The 15,498-nt window shown below is 49.7% G+C and overlaps 1 protein-coding gene and 1 pseudogene across 2 annotated transcripts; one reads left to right on the top strand and one right to left on the bottom strand.

The window, feature by feature from the left end:
- LOC147004181 (caspase-9-like) overlaps nucleotides 1-6,637 on the top strand; it is a 25,485-nt pseudogene extending 18,848 nt beyond the window's left edge.
- LOC147004180 (chymotrypsin-like elastase family member 2A) lies at nucleotides 6,112-15,498 on the bottom strand. 2 transcript variants are annotated; one of them, XM_085838732.1, is made up of 8 exons: nucleotides 15,459-15,498; nucleotides 15,050-15,144; nucleotides 13,643-13,740; nucleotides 13,112-13,240; nucleotides 12,735-12,871; nucleotides 10,362-10,507; nucleotides 9,248-9,400; nucleotides 6,112-6,129 (listed from the first exon to the last, which is right to left on the bottom strand). In XM_085838732.1, exons 1-8 carry the CDS (start codon nucleotides 15,496-15,498, stop codon nucleotides 6,112-6,114), a joined length of 816 nt encoding a protein of 271 aa, XP_085694858.1. The 2 variants fall into 2 exon arrangements, with proteins under 2 accessions (XP_085694858.1, XP_085694857.1); XM_085838731.1 differs by lacking the exon at nucleotides 6,112-6,129 and having other exon boundaries at nucleotides 9,209-9,400.

Genomic DNA, 15,498 nt, shown 5'->3' with positions numbered 1-15,498 from the left:
CTAGTATGGTTTTGTTCATTTCCATCATCTGTTTGAATGTGTTTTCCTGTTTTTCTGTAAGGACTTCTACCTGTTTGATTATGTTATCCTGTTTTTCTTTAAGGATTTGTAACTCTTTAGCAGTGTTCTCCTGCAATTCTTTAAGGGATTTTTGTGCTTCCTCTTTACTGTCTTCTACCTGTTTACCAGTGTTCCTTTGTATTTCTTTAAGTGTGTTATTAAAGTCCTTCTTGAAGTCCTCTACCATCATCATGAGATATGCTTTTAGATCCGTGTCTAGCTTTTCCGGTGTGTTGGGGTGCCCTGGACTGGGCGAAGTGGGAGTGCTGGGTTCTGATGATGGTGAGTGGTCTTGGTTTCTGTTAGTAAGATTATTACGTTTACCTTTCGCCATCTGGTAATCTCTGGGGTTAGTTGTTGTCGTTGTCACTGTTTAAAGATTGGAGCAGAAGCTGTGTTCCACTCACCAGCAGTCTCAAAATCCTGTGGCGGGGGTTGTGGGTAGCTGGCGGGTGTCAGCCGACCCTGTGCTCTAGCTACCCCTGTGCTGGTCCGGCCGGAGGAGGCCTGTGGTCCTACTCAGGCCGGTTTTCTGCTTCCCTAACTAATGCAGTCTCAGGTCCCGCGCGCAATTGGATTGGAGCAGAAGCTGTGTTCCACTCACCAGAAGTCTTAAGATCCTGTGGTGGGTGTTTTGGGTAGCTGGTGAGTGTCAGCCGACCCTGCGCCCTAGCTACCCCAGCGCTTTTCTCCCATCATGACTTTTTATCACAACAGAAAAGTGACTAATACAGACCTGAATGTAAAAAAACCCCGCAAGTCTGAAACTGCTACAGAAAACACAGGTAGATGCTTCAAGATGTAGACACAACCTAGGACTTCTGGAAAGGGTTCCAACAGCACGGGGAATGATCCCAGATATTGAATAAGACTACATAAAGTAAAAACAAAACAAAACAAACAAACAAACAAACAACCCAAAACCTTCTCCACAGCAAAGGAAATATTCAGCACAGTGAAAGTATAGCTTGTAGCTTGTTGCTGTTTTCAATGTCACCATTTTTGTTTGAAAGGCAACACATTACCTACCCTTTGTTAAGTGGTGGCATAGAACCAGGTTAGAAAACGGTCCCCCCAGAGCCAGCAATGGGTATGGTGTTGTGAGTGTGTTAAACAGTGTGACACTCTTGGCCAGAGCCCAGCATGGTTCAGACATGCCCTGTTGTCAATCCTGGGGAGAGTCCTCTTCAGAATTTTAGAGCTGAGGCAGAGAGCAGCCACAGTCAGCCACAGCAGCTAAGGGCTTGCATTGCTGAGGGGACGTTCTGCCTCCTGCTGTATGTTGTTACTGGGGGCCAGACTTGCATGTAGACAGGTTTATCCTCACCCGTGGCTCGGCTTCACATGCAGTTTGCAGACAGAGGGTGACACATGGATAGACATGTGGCTGATGTCCCTCTCTGGTTCCTTCTTCTGCTTTCTTGTGTCACTTCCCCGACAGTGGCCATTTGGGTGATGACAGCCTTCAGCTCACATTAGTCAGGGCTCTCTGTAGAGGGCCTTGGGCCACGTTGTGCTATTTTCATAGGAAATAGTGGGTTTAAGAGGTGTACACATTGACACAGATTTTGTTAGCTGTGACGTGTGTATGTGTTCACACACACACTATATAAAACTTAGCATGTATGTTCACACGTGTGCATCTTTGTGGAGTCAGTTCTCTTCTTCCACCCCCTGGGATCCAGGCTACTGCCTGTGCTACTGAGCCCCATTTTGTGAGAACCCTCCTATTTGGCCTAGTTTGGAGTCTCTGTTTCAGGGTAGCGTCAAATAATTGGGGTAGCTCCAAAAGTCCAGATGGTTGGGCCTGTTAGCATAGACCTGTAATCTCAGCTCTTGAGGAAGCCAAGACAGGGTGATCAAAGTTCAAAGCCAGGGTCTGGAGAGATTCATCAGGGGCTAAGAGTGCATACTGCTGTAGAGGACCCTGGTAAGTCCCCAGCACCTGTGTTGGGCAGCTTTCTGTTCCCTGTACACACTTTGGGCAGCTTGATGAGAGATCTGACTCCCTCTTCTGGCCACTGTGGGTAACTATACTCATGTGCACATACCCGGAGTCTACACACAATTAAACATAAATACTGTGTTTATGCCTTCAATCCCAGCACTTGGGAGGCAGAGGCAGGTGGATCTCTTGTGAGTTCGAGGCCATCCTGGTCTACATAGTGAATTCCAGGCTAGGCAGAACTGCATAAGTGAGACCCTGTCTCAAAACAGGGGTGCTCTATTTGTTATATCCAGTTTCTGTTCCCTTCCTGTATTGGCACAGCTCACATGCGAAGCCTTCCGGTCCAGGCTTTTCCCTTTTCAGGAGAAGCACCCTGTGCCGCGGAGACATTAGTGATGTCAGGTGACTGTTCTTTTTGCTTCCTGCAGAGCAGAAAGACCATGGCTTTGAGGTGGCCTGCACTTCCTCTCAAGGCAGGGCCTTGGACAGTGACTCTGAGCCAGATGCTGTCCCATATCAGGAAAGCCCAAGGCCCATGGACCAGCTGGATGCTGTGTCAAGTTTGCCTACCCCCAGTGACATCCTTGTGTCCTACTCCACCTTCCCAGGTGAGCTCATGCATGCATCTGCAACAACCCAGGGCAGCTCTGCCCTGAGGTCTTGTTTCTGCCAGGCTCAGTCTATGGGGCCCTCAGCAGCTCCTTCACCTTTCCGTGGCCCCTCTCAGTTGAAGTAGGCAAGACTTCAGATTGGTATGCAGATTAAGAGCAGTAGCTGAGGTTGTCCTGCAGAGTACCCTGGGGAGGGGGCTGGTACTTCCCTCAGAGCAGGGGCTGGCACTCGGTGGTAGGGTGCATCCTTCAACCTTCTTGAGACCCCTGACTTCTCAGAACCTTGATTTCCATGCTGAGAAAAGGAGAGGCACATCCTGACACGTGGGGTCGATGGTGAAGGGTAGTGGGGAGCCAAGGAGCTAGGGCCACCCTCGGCCCATGCCAGTGAGCCACAGTCTGGATCTGGCTGCAGCCTGACAATCTGTCAAGGACTGCGCCACCCCTCTGCTCGGTGGCAGGTTTCAGCCTTTCTCCTCTTTCGGTAGGTTTTGTCTCCTGGAGGGACAAGAGAAGTGGCTCCTGGTACATCGAGACCCTGGATGGCATTCTGGAGCAGTGGGCTCGCTCTGAAGACCTGCAGTCCCTCCTTCTCAGGGTGAGCACTTTTTCCTGAGGGCAGAGAGGCCTGGAGAGCAGGGCAGCAGGCCCTAGCCAGAGGCAAAGGCTGAAGGCCTCTGACAGAGAATCAGGGAGTGTTTTGCCTCTCAAATGAGGAATGCAACCATGGTCTTGTTTGCAAAGTGCCATCTTCCCCTGCCTACTTAGAGACAGACACCCAGGTCCCAGATGAGAGTGGTCTTAAATGCTGGATGGGATAGCTCAAAAGCTTGGTTCCCTGGACACCGTGGCAGTCCCCCACATGCTCTCTTTTTAGATTGGGTCTCTTGTAGCCCAGGCTGGCCTAGAAAATGCTGTGTAGTGGGCAATGACCTTGAACTTTTTGATTCTCCTGCCTCTACTTCCTGGGTGCTTGGACTACAGGTGTTGCCCACACAGCCAATTTATGGGGTGCTAGGGGCCTGTGGAGCTACATCCCAAGCTCATGTCATCAACTCTTGACCTTCAACCATTGTGATTCTGTCTAGTGTGTCCCTTTCCTGCAGGCCTCAGTGAGAATGAATAGGGGGCATATAACAGCCCCTCCTGCTTCAGGGTACTATAGCCCCTCCTTCTTCAGGTCTTAACAGCCCCTACCTCTTCAGGGCACAGCAGACCCCCCCCTTTCAGAGCATAACTGCCCCTCCCACTTTAGGGCATAGCAACCCCTCCCACTTCAAGGTATAGCAGCCCCTCCTACTTCAAGGCATAGCAGCCCCTCCCCTTCAGGGCATTATAGCTCTTCCCTCTTTAGGGCAAAACAGCCCCTCCCCTTCCCCAGCATTTGCTCCCAGTGCGGATCCTGAGAATTTCCACTGCTTTGCTCAGATACACACTCTGGGGCTATAGGGGTCATTTTCTGGTCCTGAGACGGGATCGTAAAGGGCCAAGAAGGACGCATGTGGTCTTTGGGTCATAGTCTCCCATGTTTCTTGCCCCCTCAACCTTTCAGTCTGATTAGAACTGTGAATTTTTGTATTAGAAAACTTGAACAGGTGGTGGTGGCACACTCCATTAATCCCAACACTTGGGATCTCAGAGGCAGGAAGACCTGGAGTCTGAGGCCAGCCTGGTCTACAGAGCGACTTCCAGGACAGCCAGCGCTACACAGAGAAACCCTGTCTCAAAACAAACAACCAAACCAAACCTTGAATTTTCCATTCTTTTTTTTTTAATAAATATTCAGATTTTATTTTATTCATCAGATTTTTTGTTACGGATGGTTGCGAGCCACCATGTGGTTGCTGGGATTTGAACTCAGGATCTTTGGAAGAGCAGTTGGCGCTCTTAACCGCTGAGCTATCTCTCTAGCCCCGAATTTTCCATTCTTTTACACTACCTAATGGGTTTGTTCTGTAACCCACCTCAGGAGGTTGTAGGTGGCATTGCCTTCAGATGGCCCCTTCAGTGGCCCTCTCCTTGGGAGCCCTTTTCAGCCCTTGTGTCAGTCAAGGACTTTGCACCCACAGATTACCCCCGTGCTTCTGTTTTGCAGGTCGCCAATGCTGTTTCTGAGAAAGGGATTTATAAGCAGATTCCTGGCTGTTTTAACTTCCTCCGGAAAAAGCTGTTTTTTAAAACTTCGTGAGGCTGGGGGCTGCTCTCTGCCTCATTATTCTGCCCGAAGCTCTCCTGGCCTGGAGCTGGCCAAGGCCAGAACTGTCCTGCTAAGGAAGGATTTTGAACTGGGGCAGGCTGCTCTTTCCCTTTTTCGATGCAAACATGTTCCTAGCAGCTTCCAAGTTGGAGGGCAGTGTGGAGTGGCGATAGTGGGGAGAAGACCGGGGCACTGTGGATGCCGCCTGGCCCCTTCATCTGTGGTTAGGGATTGTGCCCTGGGACTCTCAAGAACAGGGCTTCTCTGCCAATGTACTACTGACATGTGGGGTTGTATAATCCTCTCATGGGACTGCCCCTTGTGTTGTAGAGTGTTTTAAGCTGTCTCTGTCCTCAACCTGCCAGCTGCCAGGAGCACCCCTGGTGAGATCTGCCAACCAAAAATGTCTTCAGACATTGTCACATATGCCCTGGGGGATATTACAGCACTCCTCCCTGCTCCCCGGGGGGGGGGGCATCAATCATAGGGGTCTATGCATCTCTCCTTTCCAGACTCACAGTCCAGCTGGCCCAGTGTGCATACCTGGATCTGGGCTGCATCTCTTCAAAGTTGCCAGAAGGGCTAATTCTTCCTTGAGCACATTATATATTCTTCAACAATAAATCTTAGGCAATAGGACTGTATTTTGCCTGTATTGTCCCTACCCCATCTCTGTCCTTCCTACAAAGGAGACTTGATTTTTCCTGAGATTTTCCTCTGTGTCTTCCAAGGTCCCTGCCCGAGCCTAGGATGTGACCGAGATAGGAATCAGGAGTCCCCACAGATCAAGTCTCCTACCTGAAGGATCATGGTTACCCTAGTGGGGACACCAGGACAGAGCTCTGCTGTTCGGAGTCTCCCATTCTCCCATTGTCTTATTTGCTAAGTGAGCCTGGTCCCCAGGTGGCAGTGACCAGGCATAGTGAAGTGCTGGGACTCCCTGGAAAATGTGCCATCCTCTGTCTTTAAAGCAGTTCTGCCTTTCACTTATTTTTCTTTCTTTATGTTTTCCTCTGCTCTTTGCTTTGTGAAAGTCCACTTAAGTTTAGATGGTAGGAGTGCCAAGCCTTGTTTGTTTATTTTTGAGCCGGGGTCTGACTTTGTAGCCCAGGCTGACCACAAAATCTCCATCCCACTGCCCAGTCTCCTCCTGAAAGAGCATTGCTTTCAGGGCCCTGAGGTTAGGGTGTCGGGGTAAGAAGACAGACTCATTTGAGGATGTGATTCATAAATTACTTTATTACTATTTCCTTTCTATGGCATTTCCAGGGGGATAGTGGCAGCGATGTCTTCAGTTAGTTCCTTGCCATCACCTGTAGGACGCACAGGAGAGTGAGGAGGTTAGCCAGAATACTGGGCATTGAGTTCAGTGACTCTCAGGGCCAAGAGGGGTAAAGAAGGGTCTTAGCCTGGAGTCCTGCTTGGGTGTCAGGCCAGGAAGGCCCGGAATTGCCAATCATTACATGCCAATTGTACAGATGGGTATGGGTTTTTTTTTTTGTTTTTTTTTAAATGTAATCTGTTTCTTTGTTGTTGTTTCTGAGACTGGGTCTCTCTGTGCAGCACTGGCAGTCCCGGAACTCACCATGAAGACAAGACTGGCCTTGTACTCACAGAGATCTGCCTATCTTTGCCTCTGAGTCCTGGTGTTAAAAGTGTGCACTACTGCACAGGCATCTCACAGTTCAGAATGGCAGGTGCCAGCTGAGTTCATTAAACAAGTAAAATGTGTTGATGGCTTATGGTTAGCAGACCATCTACACATGCAGTTGTGGGATTTTCTGTTTGTTTGTTTTGTTTTTATGTTTTGTTTTTTTTTTTTCCGAGACAGGGTTTGTCTGTATAGCCCTGGCTGTCCAGGAACTCACTTTGTAGACCAGGATGGCCTCGAACTCAGAAATCCGCCTGCCTCTGCCTCCCGAGTGCTGGGATTAATGGCGTGCGCCACCATGCCCGGTAGTTGTGGGATTTTCTTTGTTGTTTGTTTTGAGGCTGTGACTCATTATGTAGCCTAGGCTAGCCTTATTACCACCATGCTTGGCTACATTTGTTTGGTTGGTTTTGTTTGAGACATGGTCTCATGTAGCCCAGGTTGCCCTTAAAACAATCCTCCTGCCTCTGATTCGCAAGTCCTGGCCATTATACATCGTCACCACCATCTCTGCCAATACAGGATCCTTTGTTTTGTTTTGTTTTGTTTTGTTTTGCAGTTTTGGCTTCTATGCACACAAGGCCCAGATGAGCACAGAGCATACAATTGACAGCAATTGCCTCTGTGGAATGGGCACAAAGGTTAAAGCCAGGGGAATCTTCATTTCTTACGTGATACATTCCTGTGTTACTTTTATAAGCAATATTTTAAATAAAGCAATGTATTCCCTTCTGAACAAAACAATAAAGCTGTGATTGCTGAAGACTCCCATGTTGGCTTTTTTCTGTGGACATTTGCTGACTACCGGGGTTGTTTGTGCCTTTTATTGGTGGCCTGCTGGCCTTGGCTCATCACCTAAGGCTGTTAGGCAGGTGTGTTCTGAGGCACCCCCTCAGGGTTGCAGCTGTTTGTGTCCACAAACTAAACACACACACACACACACACACAACACCTTGGTCTGGGACCAGATGAGGCTCCCATTGTCTCCTATGCAGCTTCTCCAGGGACAGCTGACAGCTCAGCGCTCAACCCCTGCCTGTCCCCCAACGTTCTATGGCACTGGCCACTCTCCCAAGAATGTAGTGGGCTCTGCCCTGGTACCAGCAAGGTTTGCTATCCCCTTTCTTCCTGACTCCTGCGCCCAGCCATCTGCCTTGCTGTGTCTGCCTGTGGCTGGAAACAGCAGGTACTGGGACAAGAGGTCAAGCTTTGGGTCCCAAAGGTGCTTCCTGACTCAGCTGTGTTCTAACTAATGCAGCAGCTGGGAACAAAAAGAGGATCAGAGGATCTGGCTGAGACAGAGCCCAGAAGCATCCTCCCACCCAATCATGGAGGCTCCTGTGAAATGCTCTAAGCTGGCTTTCGATTTCCTTCTGTCAAAATTTAGTCATGGCTCCCGTCCTCATTTCACAACCAAAACAAAGTAAAACGGAAAACAAAACAACAAAAACTTCCAAACCCTAACCCTTCTCTTGATTTTCCATTTTTCTCTAACTTAATTAAAAAAAAAAAAAAAAAGCAAAGCAACTAAGTTAAAAAAAAAAAAAGCATCAACTTGTGCTGTGTGCGTGTATGTACCACAGCGCACAGGGATTGAACTCAGACCACCAATCAGGCTTGGCACCAAGCCCCTTCATCCCACTGATCCATTTCTGAGCCCTGACAAAATTTCTTGGGAGCTCTGGGGTTGAGTCTCCTTGTGCTGAACTGACCCAGCAGACAAAGGCCTGAGAGAAGCAGGCAGGGGAGAGCAGTCATCATGGAAGTTCCTTCAGGCTGGCTCTGTCAGCCCAATTCCTTGGGTACACGTTCCTAGCTGCCAGTTCATATTTGGCTTTCATATCCCCTAACTCAATTTAAGGTTCCCTGCACATAGAATTGGGGGTCGATGAGCCAGTGACAGCTTCTGTTCTTTGTGGGCGCTGCCACATGTGCCACCACCCTGCCTGTTCTGTCTTACAGCCGGCTGTACTTGCTGAGGAGTCTGGCTCAGTTCAAGAAAACCAAACCATTTTACAGAAAAGCAAACCAAGAGAGTGGATTAAAATACACCCTGTGGGCAGAGTCTTCCCCATTCCTAGTGTCCCTCTCAGGACCCTGGGTTCCTTTAATCTTCACCCAGGGCCCCTTGACTGCCATTTTCCTGCAGTTGTTCCTGCTCCCCCCCACCCCCCACACCATACCCTGACCACTGCCTGTACTCTCAGCTGCTCTGGCTGGCCAGTGTGCCTCTGGGTTCTTCCTGGCTCTGCCTTTCCAGCCCTAGGATCACAGGCACTGGCTACCATCATTGGCTTTTTACGTGCCTGGGTCCTGGGGATTCAACTCCCTTCCTTGTATTTGCAAGGGAGCCGCTTTTTGCCTAACATTCCATATTATTCTTTTAATATTTTGTGATTATTATAGTAAAAGGGAAATTGAGCTTCCACAAGAGGACTCTCTGGAACTCAGGCACAGAAGATTAACTTAGCCCCATTTGCCTGGGAGTGGCCCAATGACATAGAACTGAATAGTCCTTTGTCCTGGGGCAGTCAGGGCAGCTCGTCATCTTATGGTGGCCTGGGGGTGGGGCACTCTTCAGGAGAATTAAATGCCAAAAAGTTAAGGTTGTAGGAGTCTCAATCTGGGTGTGGGATTTGCAGATAACTATCACTGACAGCACTGGAGGGTGGGGACTGGGCCTATAGACCCCTAAGAATAAATTCGATCCACTTGCTGATCCCGGGAACCCCTGGCTCGCCTCATGGCGGGGTTGTGGGCGCAGGGATGGCAGTTCTTACCGAGTTGATCCAGTCAATGTAGTTGGAGACCCTGGTGAAGATGGACGGCTTGCGGGGGTAGTTGCAGCCCAGAGAGGAGCCAAAGCTCACGATGCCGTGCACCTGCCACTGGCCATTAGATGCCCGGCAATTCAGTGGTCCGCCGGAGTCCCCCTGCGGAAGCCAGAATTGGGCATGAAGGGCAGAAGAGGGTGCCCAGAGGGGCCTGGTTCTTAGTATGTTGTTCTACAAGGACAATGTCCTCTTAAGCCAGCCTTGTTGTTACAGGTGGTGGTACCGTGCCTCCAGGAGCTGGTATTTATTTTTTGGATAAAGAGCCTCACAACGTGCCTCTCCTGCCTCACCTTCATAAATGCTGCCATGACAGGTGTGGATTATCATGTTGGCTCTGCTCACCTTTTACTTACTTACTCATTTAATAAGATATATACAAGGTCTTTCATGTAGCACAGGCTACGCTAAAATGTGCAAAAATCCCCGTCTCACCCTCCCTAGTGCTGGAGCGGTAGGTATGTGTTCCAAGTTGGCAGCTATGCCCTTTCTATGCCTCTTTTCGTTTCACCCTCATGAGAGCCCATCAGGCCAGCATGAGCTTCTCTGGTTCACTAGAGAAGGCAACTGTTCAGAGAATGGGACTTGTTGGAGGGAGACTTGTTGTGGGTAGAGTGTGAAGGTGTGGGTCTAGTCAAGGCACTGAGTGCAACTGAAGGTGTGGCTCCCTTCCCCCTCTGTCTTCCTATGTAGAATCTGTCTGTACCAAGTCCTTTGGTTCCTGACACTGTCTTTAAGAAGATTTCTGTAGCAGCTACCCAAGGGGCCACTTTGGGCCAGTACTGTCAGATGACAGTAATGAGAGATCTGGGTGAGAACCAAAGAAGACTAAAGACTTCCTAGCAGTTAGGTAAAGAGAACGCTAGAGGGCGATGGTACTAATAAGATGTTCTCTGGGGACGAGGAGAACAATGGACAGGTTCTGAAATGTTCCAGAATAGTTTCCAAAGCTCCTGCCCAGGAAGGAAGGAGATGGATCCTAGGACATCTCCCTACCACGAAGTCCCCCTGACACCACATCCATGTAGCCTTTTGCCGTAGACACCCGACTGGGGATACTCACATTGCAGCTGGAGGTCACGCCATCGCCACCAGCGCACACCATGCTGGTCTTCACAGTGCTTCCCCACCAGCTAGCGCTGGAGCAGGTGGCATAGTCCACAACCAGCAGGCGGCCCTGCCTCAGGGTGTCAGGACTGGCCCCGTTGGCTGAATGAGACCAGGGAGAGAAGGCATGAGCGGGGCTCCCAAGTAAAGAGGAAACCATGGGATGAACGAGGATGTGCTTAGCGTGAAATTGTGAAGACCCGAGTTCAAATACCCAGTGCATGTGGAAAGAGCCAAGTGTGGCTGTGAGGGTTGGGACGGAGACAGAGACAGGAGGATCCTTGGAGCTTGTTAGCTATGTATACAACACAGGGGTATGAGAGGGAGAACAGTTGCTGCTCTGTCTTCTGTCGACCCCTCCCTTTCTGGTCCAGGTTACCCTGTCCCTTCCACAAGGTTGCTGCAGCTGGCCAGGTTAGTTTGCATTGTGTCCTCAGTTGATTGGCTGGTGGTCTGGCTACTTACTGGTGATTGGTTCAGGGTGTGCATCTGACTCAACCCTAAAGCCAATGAGCTCCTGGGAGTCTGGCATGGGCAGTGGCTGCCATTTTCTTTTGTGTGGAGAAGGATGAGGCAGAAAAGACTTGGAAGGAGAGTTTCTGGTTTCTTCCAGGCTCCACACGGCCTTGATCTAAAATGTTCCTAACATCTAGCTATGTGTCTGCCCTTGGCTTAGAATCCCTCTTTTTGCTGGGCTAGTTCCACAGGTTTCTCTGACTTTCCTATGAGAAAGAGCTGCCATGAGCCTTCTGGCTGGAATGATTACTCTATGGTCAGGGTAGTTTTCCTCATGAGCCCAGTGACATTGTCTACATCACTGCCAAGGATGGCCAGGATAAACATCATTTAATCGTCTCTCTCTCTCTCTCTCTCTCTCTCTCTCTGTGTTTGTATGTGGAGGTCAGAAGTCAACCTGTAGTGCACTGGTTCTCAACCTTCCTAATCTGTGACTCTTTAATACATATAGTAACACCTGGGGTCCTGGTAACACCCACCCATGAAAATTATTTATTGCCACTTCATAACTGTAATTTTGAAACTGTTATGAATAATAATGTAAATATCTGAATAGCAGGACATCTGAAAAACAATAACCATGGGGTCGCAACCCATACAGGTTGAGGACTGCTTCTCTAGCTCCATCCACGTGGGCTTTTAAGTTAAGGTCTATCCTTAGCTTAGGGCTCACCCAATTGGGTGAGGCTGGGTGGCTATTGAACCCCAGCAATCTGCCTGTTTCTACTTGCCCATAGTTGGGATCATAAGTACCCACAACCACACCTGGCTTCCTTCACTGGTTCTGAGGACGTGTGTCCCCATGCTTGCAAGGTAAGCTGTTTACCCACTGAGTTACTCAACATCCCCACCCCCCATTCCTCATTATGATTCCTTAATCACAGTGTATCATGCTCTCCAAACGGGCCAGTCCTCACAGTGATATTTATTCCTGTTTGGCAGATGGGACATGGAAGACTGCTCTAATTAGTACTTGGTTAACACTTTCCTGGGTCCAAAGCACTTCATACATATCTGTGACCATCCCCACAGACCTTGTACTTTACACATGAGGAGATAGGCGTTACAGAGGGCCCAGCATGTGCAAAGTGTGTATATCCAAGGAGCCTGGGCTACCTCCCTGCCTCTCTGTTCCAAATTCCTTGTTTGCTGTTGGAAATCATTGCTCTCTATGGAGAAGAAAGCGGCCACCACTGCACTTCTTTGTCAGGAGAGCGACTTCTCTATTTGCAGTTCCTATTGGCTTAGCTCCAGTCAAGTGCTCATCCCTGATCCAGTCACCAGTGATCGGAACACTAACTGATCCAATGAGAAGACTCGGGGTAGCCAAACCCAGCTTTAGGCAGTGAGAAGACAATCTGATGAGGGCCTTGGGGATTTCATGGTTTCCCGGAACCCTGAGGTCACCTAGTACATGTTATTCTGAGCTCTGGCCTTGGGCTCCATGAAAGACACAGTGTGGTCAATGCACAGTGGATAGTAGTACTAGTCGTTCTTGTAGTCACTAGTGCTTCCACGGACTGTCTTCTCTCACCTTCTCTGTCTCTTGTCTTCTCTGTACCTTGTCAACCCTATAAGCCACTACCCCACTCCCTGTGCTGTTCTCTCCCATTTTACAGACAAGGAAGTCACCAGAGGGGCTCAGCAATGTGCCTGAATCATACAAATAAGAATGCTGAGATTTGAAGCCCAGACATAGTTACCAGTCTCCACTAGCCTGTCCCTCGAAGGCAGCCAAACACCCTAGGGACAGAGGTACCAGCACCTCCCTTCTCTGCCAGGCCTTGGGGGTCCCCTGCTTGCTTTTACTTACTCTGCAGCAGGCCCCAGCCTGTGACATAGCAGACATAGTTTCTCGGGAGAATGGTGCCAGCGGGTGGGAGGCAAGCTGTCTGGATATTCTTGCTCAGGGTCACTGGGCTGGCCAGTTTGATCAAGGCAATGTCATAGCTGGGTCAGCAAAAAAGATAGAGCAGAAAGTGTGTTCACTCTACCCGTCTACCTTTGTCATTTCCCATGTATGATCCCTGGCTGACCCTGCAGGCAGGGTGGCAGGATCTCCCATGGTCTTTGCTTCTCCCTCCTCCACCATTCCCGCATGGGCCCCTGTAACTCCCTTCCCTTCAGAGGAGGCAGAGGTGTGTGGCTGCCAACCCTACCCCTGAGAGCCCCAGACAGGGCAGAACATACCCATTGCCTATGTTTTGGGAGTTCCACATCTGGTGGACCACAAGCTTAGAGACTTGAACAGCAGCAGAGCCAGCTCCGGGGTTGGAGAGGCTATGTGCGCCCAGCAGCACACGGTAGGTCTGATAGTTGCTGTGAGGGGCAGAGTAAGAGAAAGGTCAGTGAACTCTTCCCGCCCCCCCACCCCCGACCTCCAGTCTCTGTGAGCAAGGACACCCCAGTGCAGAATGCTATCAAGGAAACACTCCAGAACCATCACTGGTTATCCCAGGAAGGCAGGTGCTGGGCTGCTTCTTCCTCTGTGTCCTATAGCACGAGGCATTCAGTGCAGTGCTGTGTATGGACAGGGAATCCTGCAACCCTGAACCACCTATAGATGTGTACCTGCGCCTAAGGCAGGTGCATGAGGATTCTCTCCAGGGCTCATTTACAGCCCATGGATCGGTCCAGTTGGGGATCTGTGCTCTAGGGCTGAGTGCCATTCCAGGACACCATGAACAGCTAGGCGAGCAGGCAACCATGGAGTTCTGTTACCTGATGCAATGGGCAGCTGTCAGAACCCAGTTGTTGGCCACCAGGGAGCCTCCACAGTTGTGGCGCCACCTTCCAGAGGAAAGGACCTGTAGGGAGACCTGGGGGAGGGAGATGGAGAGAACAGATGCTTGGGTGGGAGAAACTGTCTCAAATCAACAGCAAAACTGAAAAAAAAAACCTATGACAAACAAAATATTAAAAATTTGAATAAGAAGGGCATGATATGTCTGTAATGTCAACACTCAGAGTCCTGGCCGAGACAGGAGGATGGAGAATTTCAGGTCAGCCTGTGCTACCTAGTGAGCCTGCATTGTAGCACTTAGTTCAACCCTCATCTTATGTTTTCTTTAATTTCTGGCAGTCTTGCTATGGAGCCCTGGCTGTCCTAGAACTCCCTCTGTACACCAGGCTGTCCTAGATCTCCCTCTGTAGACCAGGCTGGCCTAGAACTCCCTCTGTAGACCAGGCTGGCCTAGAACTCCCTCTGTAGACCAGGCTGGCCTAGAACTCCCTCTGTAGACCAGGCTGGCCTAGAACTCCCTCTGTAGACCAAGCTGGCCTAGAACTCCCTCTGTAGACCAGGCTGTCCTAGAACTCCCTCTGTAACCAGGCTGACCTAGAACTCCCTCTGTAGACCAGGCTGACCTAGAACTCCCTCTGTAGACCAGGCTGGCCTAGAACTCCCTCTGTAGACCCGCTGGCCTAGAACTCCCTCTGTAGACCAGGCTGGCTCCAGTCTGGAGATCTTCCTGCCTCTGTCTCCCAAAAGCTGAGTTTAAGGCAACAGCAGCAAGAAATTTTTAAATATATCGATTGTAAAGGTCACATCCATACTATGAAAAGACCTAGTAATTTGTGCTTGTGTCCAATTTCAATTTGATATGATATGACTATGATTAGATCAGTGTAAGCAAACAGTTATTTTCACTGGTAACATTATAACAAAGAATTCATTTGCAAGCCAGATGGTGGCACACTTTTAATCCCAGCACTTCGGAGGTAGAGGCAGGAGGATCTCTGTGAGTTCAAGGCCAGCCTGGTCTAAGAAAGAGTCCAGGACAATCAAAGAAAGTTACACTGAGAAATAAATCAAAACCAAACAACCCCTCCACAACAACAACAAAGAACTAATTTCCATAAGCAGCTCTGACTGGTCTCTTCCAGCACTGAACATTTGCATAGGAGAGGTGACTGACTTATGGAGTAACCTGTATGTGCCAGCAAGCGTCTAATTTTAAATCAGCAGCATTACAAATGTGTCTCATAGTGGTGGGCCGCTCCCCTTTGAAGTCTCTGGAGAAGTAACCTTTCCCTCAGCCCCCAAATTGGGCAAGGTTGTCAGAATGTATCTTATCTGTGTTTCTACCCGGCCTCATCTTTGCTCACCCATTGGTGTGGCTGACTTACCTGCCAGGGCCAGGTGTTGGGTGTGGCCTCTTGACCCCCAACTACCCTGCTCACATCATCCTCCACTTCATAAGTGGGGTACCCGCAGCTGAGGGCTGTGAAGAGAAGATTGAGAGAGGATTGTGTTGGTTGGGTGTGATTTTTCTGGGCATACCTGAACCCCAACAGGAAACCCTTGCTTTGGAATGATCTTCGAGGTCCATGAGTCCTGTCCTCCACCCCAGCTCCTAGCTGCCTTTGAAATAGTTAACTGAAGCTGGCCTTAAATTCGCCACCCTCTTGTCTTAGGCTCTTGAGGCTGACACAAGGAGTGTGTCACCATGCCCCTTTCCAGGAGGGACCGGAGAGGGGACAGCAGCTCGAGAGAAGAGCAGGAGACTCAGGTTCCCAGCTTCACCAGACAGGTTACCTCCAGCCACCAAGGCACATAGCAGCAGTGGCCTGATCAT

This window comes from Mus caroli, unplaced genomic scaffold (genome assembly GCF_978045245.1).
Source record: "Mus caroli unplaced genomic scaffold, Mus_caroli_1 scaffold_6, whole genome shotgun sequence".
In the NCBI taxonomy this organism is placed as follows: Eukaryota; Metazoa; Chordata; class Mammalia; order Rodentia; family Muridae; genus Mus; species Mus caroli.
Note: the sequence above shows the minus strand (reverse complement) of the source record. Positions and strands in the feature narration are given on the sequence as shown.

Coding starts and splice junctions, on each gene's coding strand:
- LOC147004180 (XM_085838731.1), bottom strand. CDS start 15,498: ATGATCAGGCCACTGCTGCTATGTGCCTTGGTGGCTGGAG. Junction 13,741..15,049: donor CCAACACCTGGCCCTGGCAG/GTAAGTCAGCCA, acceptor TCCCTCCCCCAG/GTCTCCCTACAGGTCCTTTC. Junction 13,241..13,642: donor ACAGCTGCCCATTGCATCAG/GTAACAGAACTC, acceptor TGCCCCTCACAG/CAACTATCAGACCTACCGTG.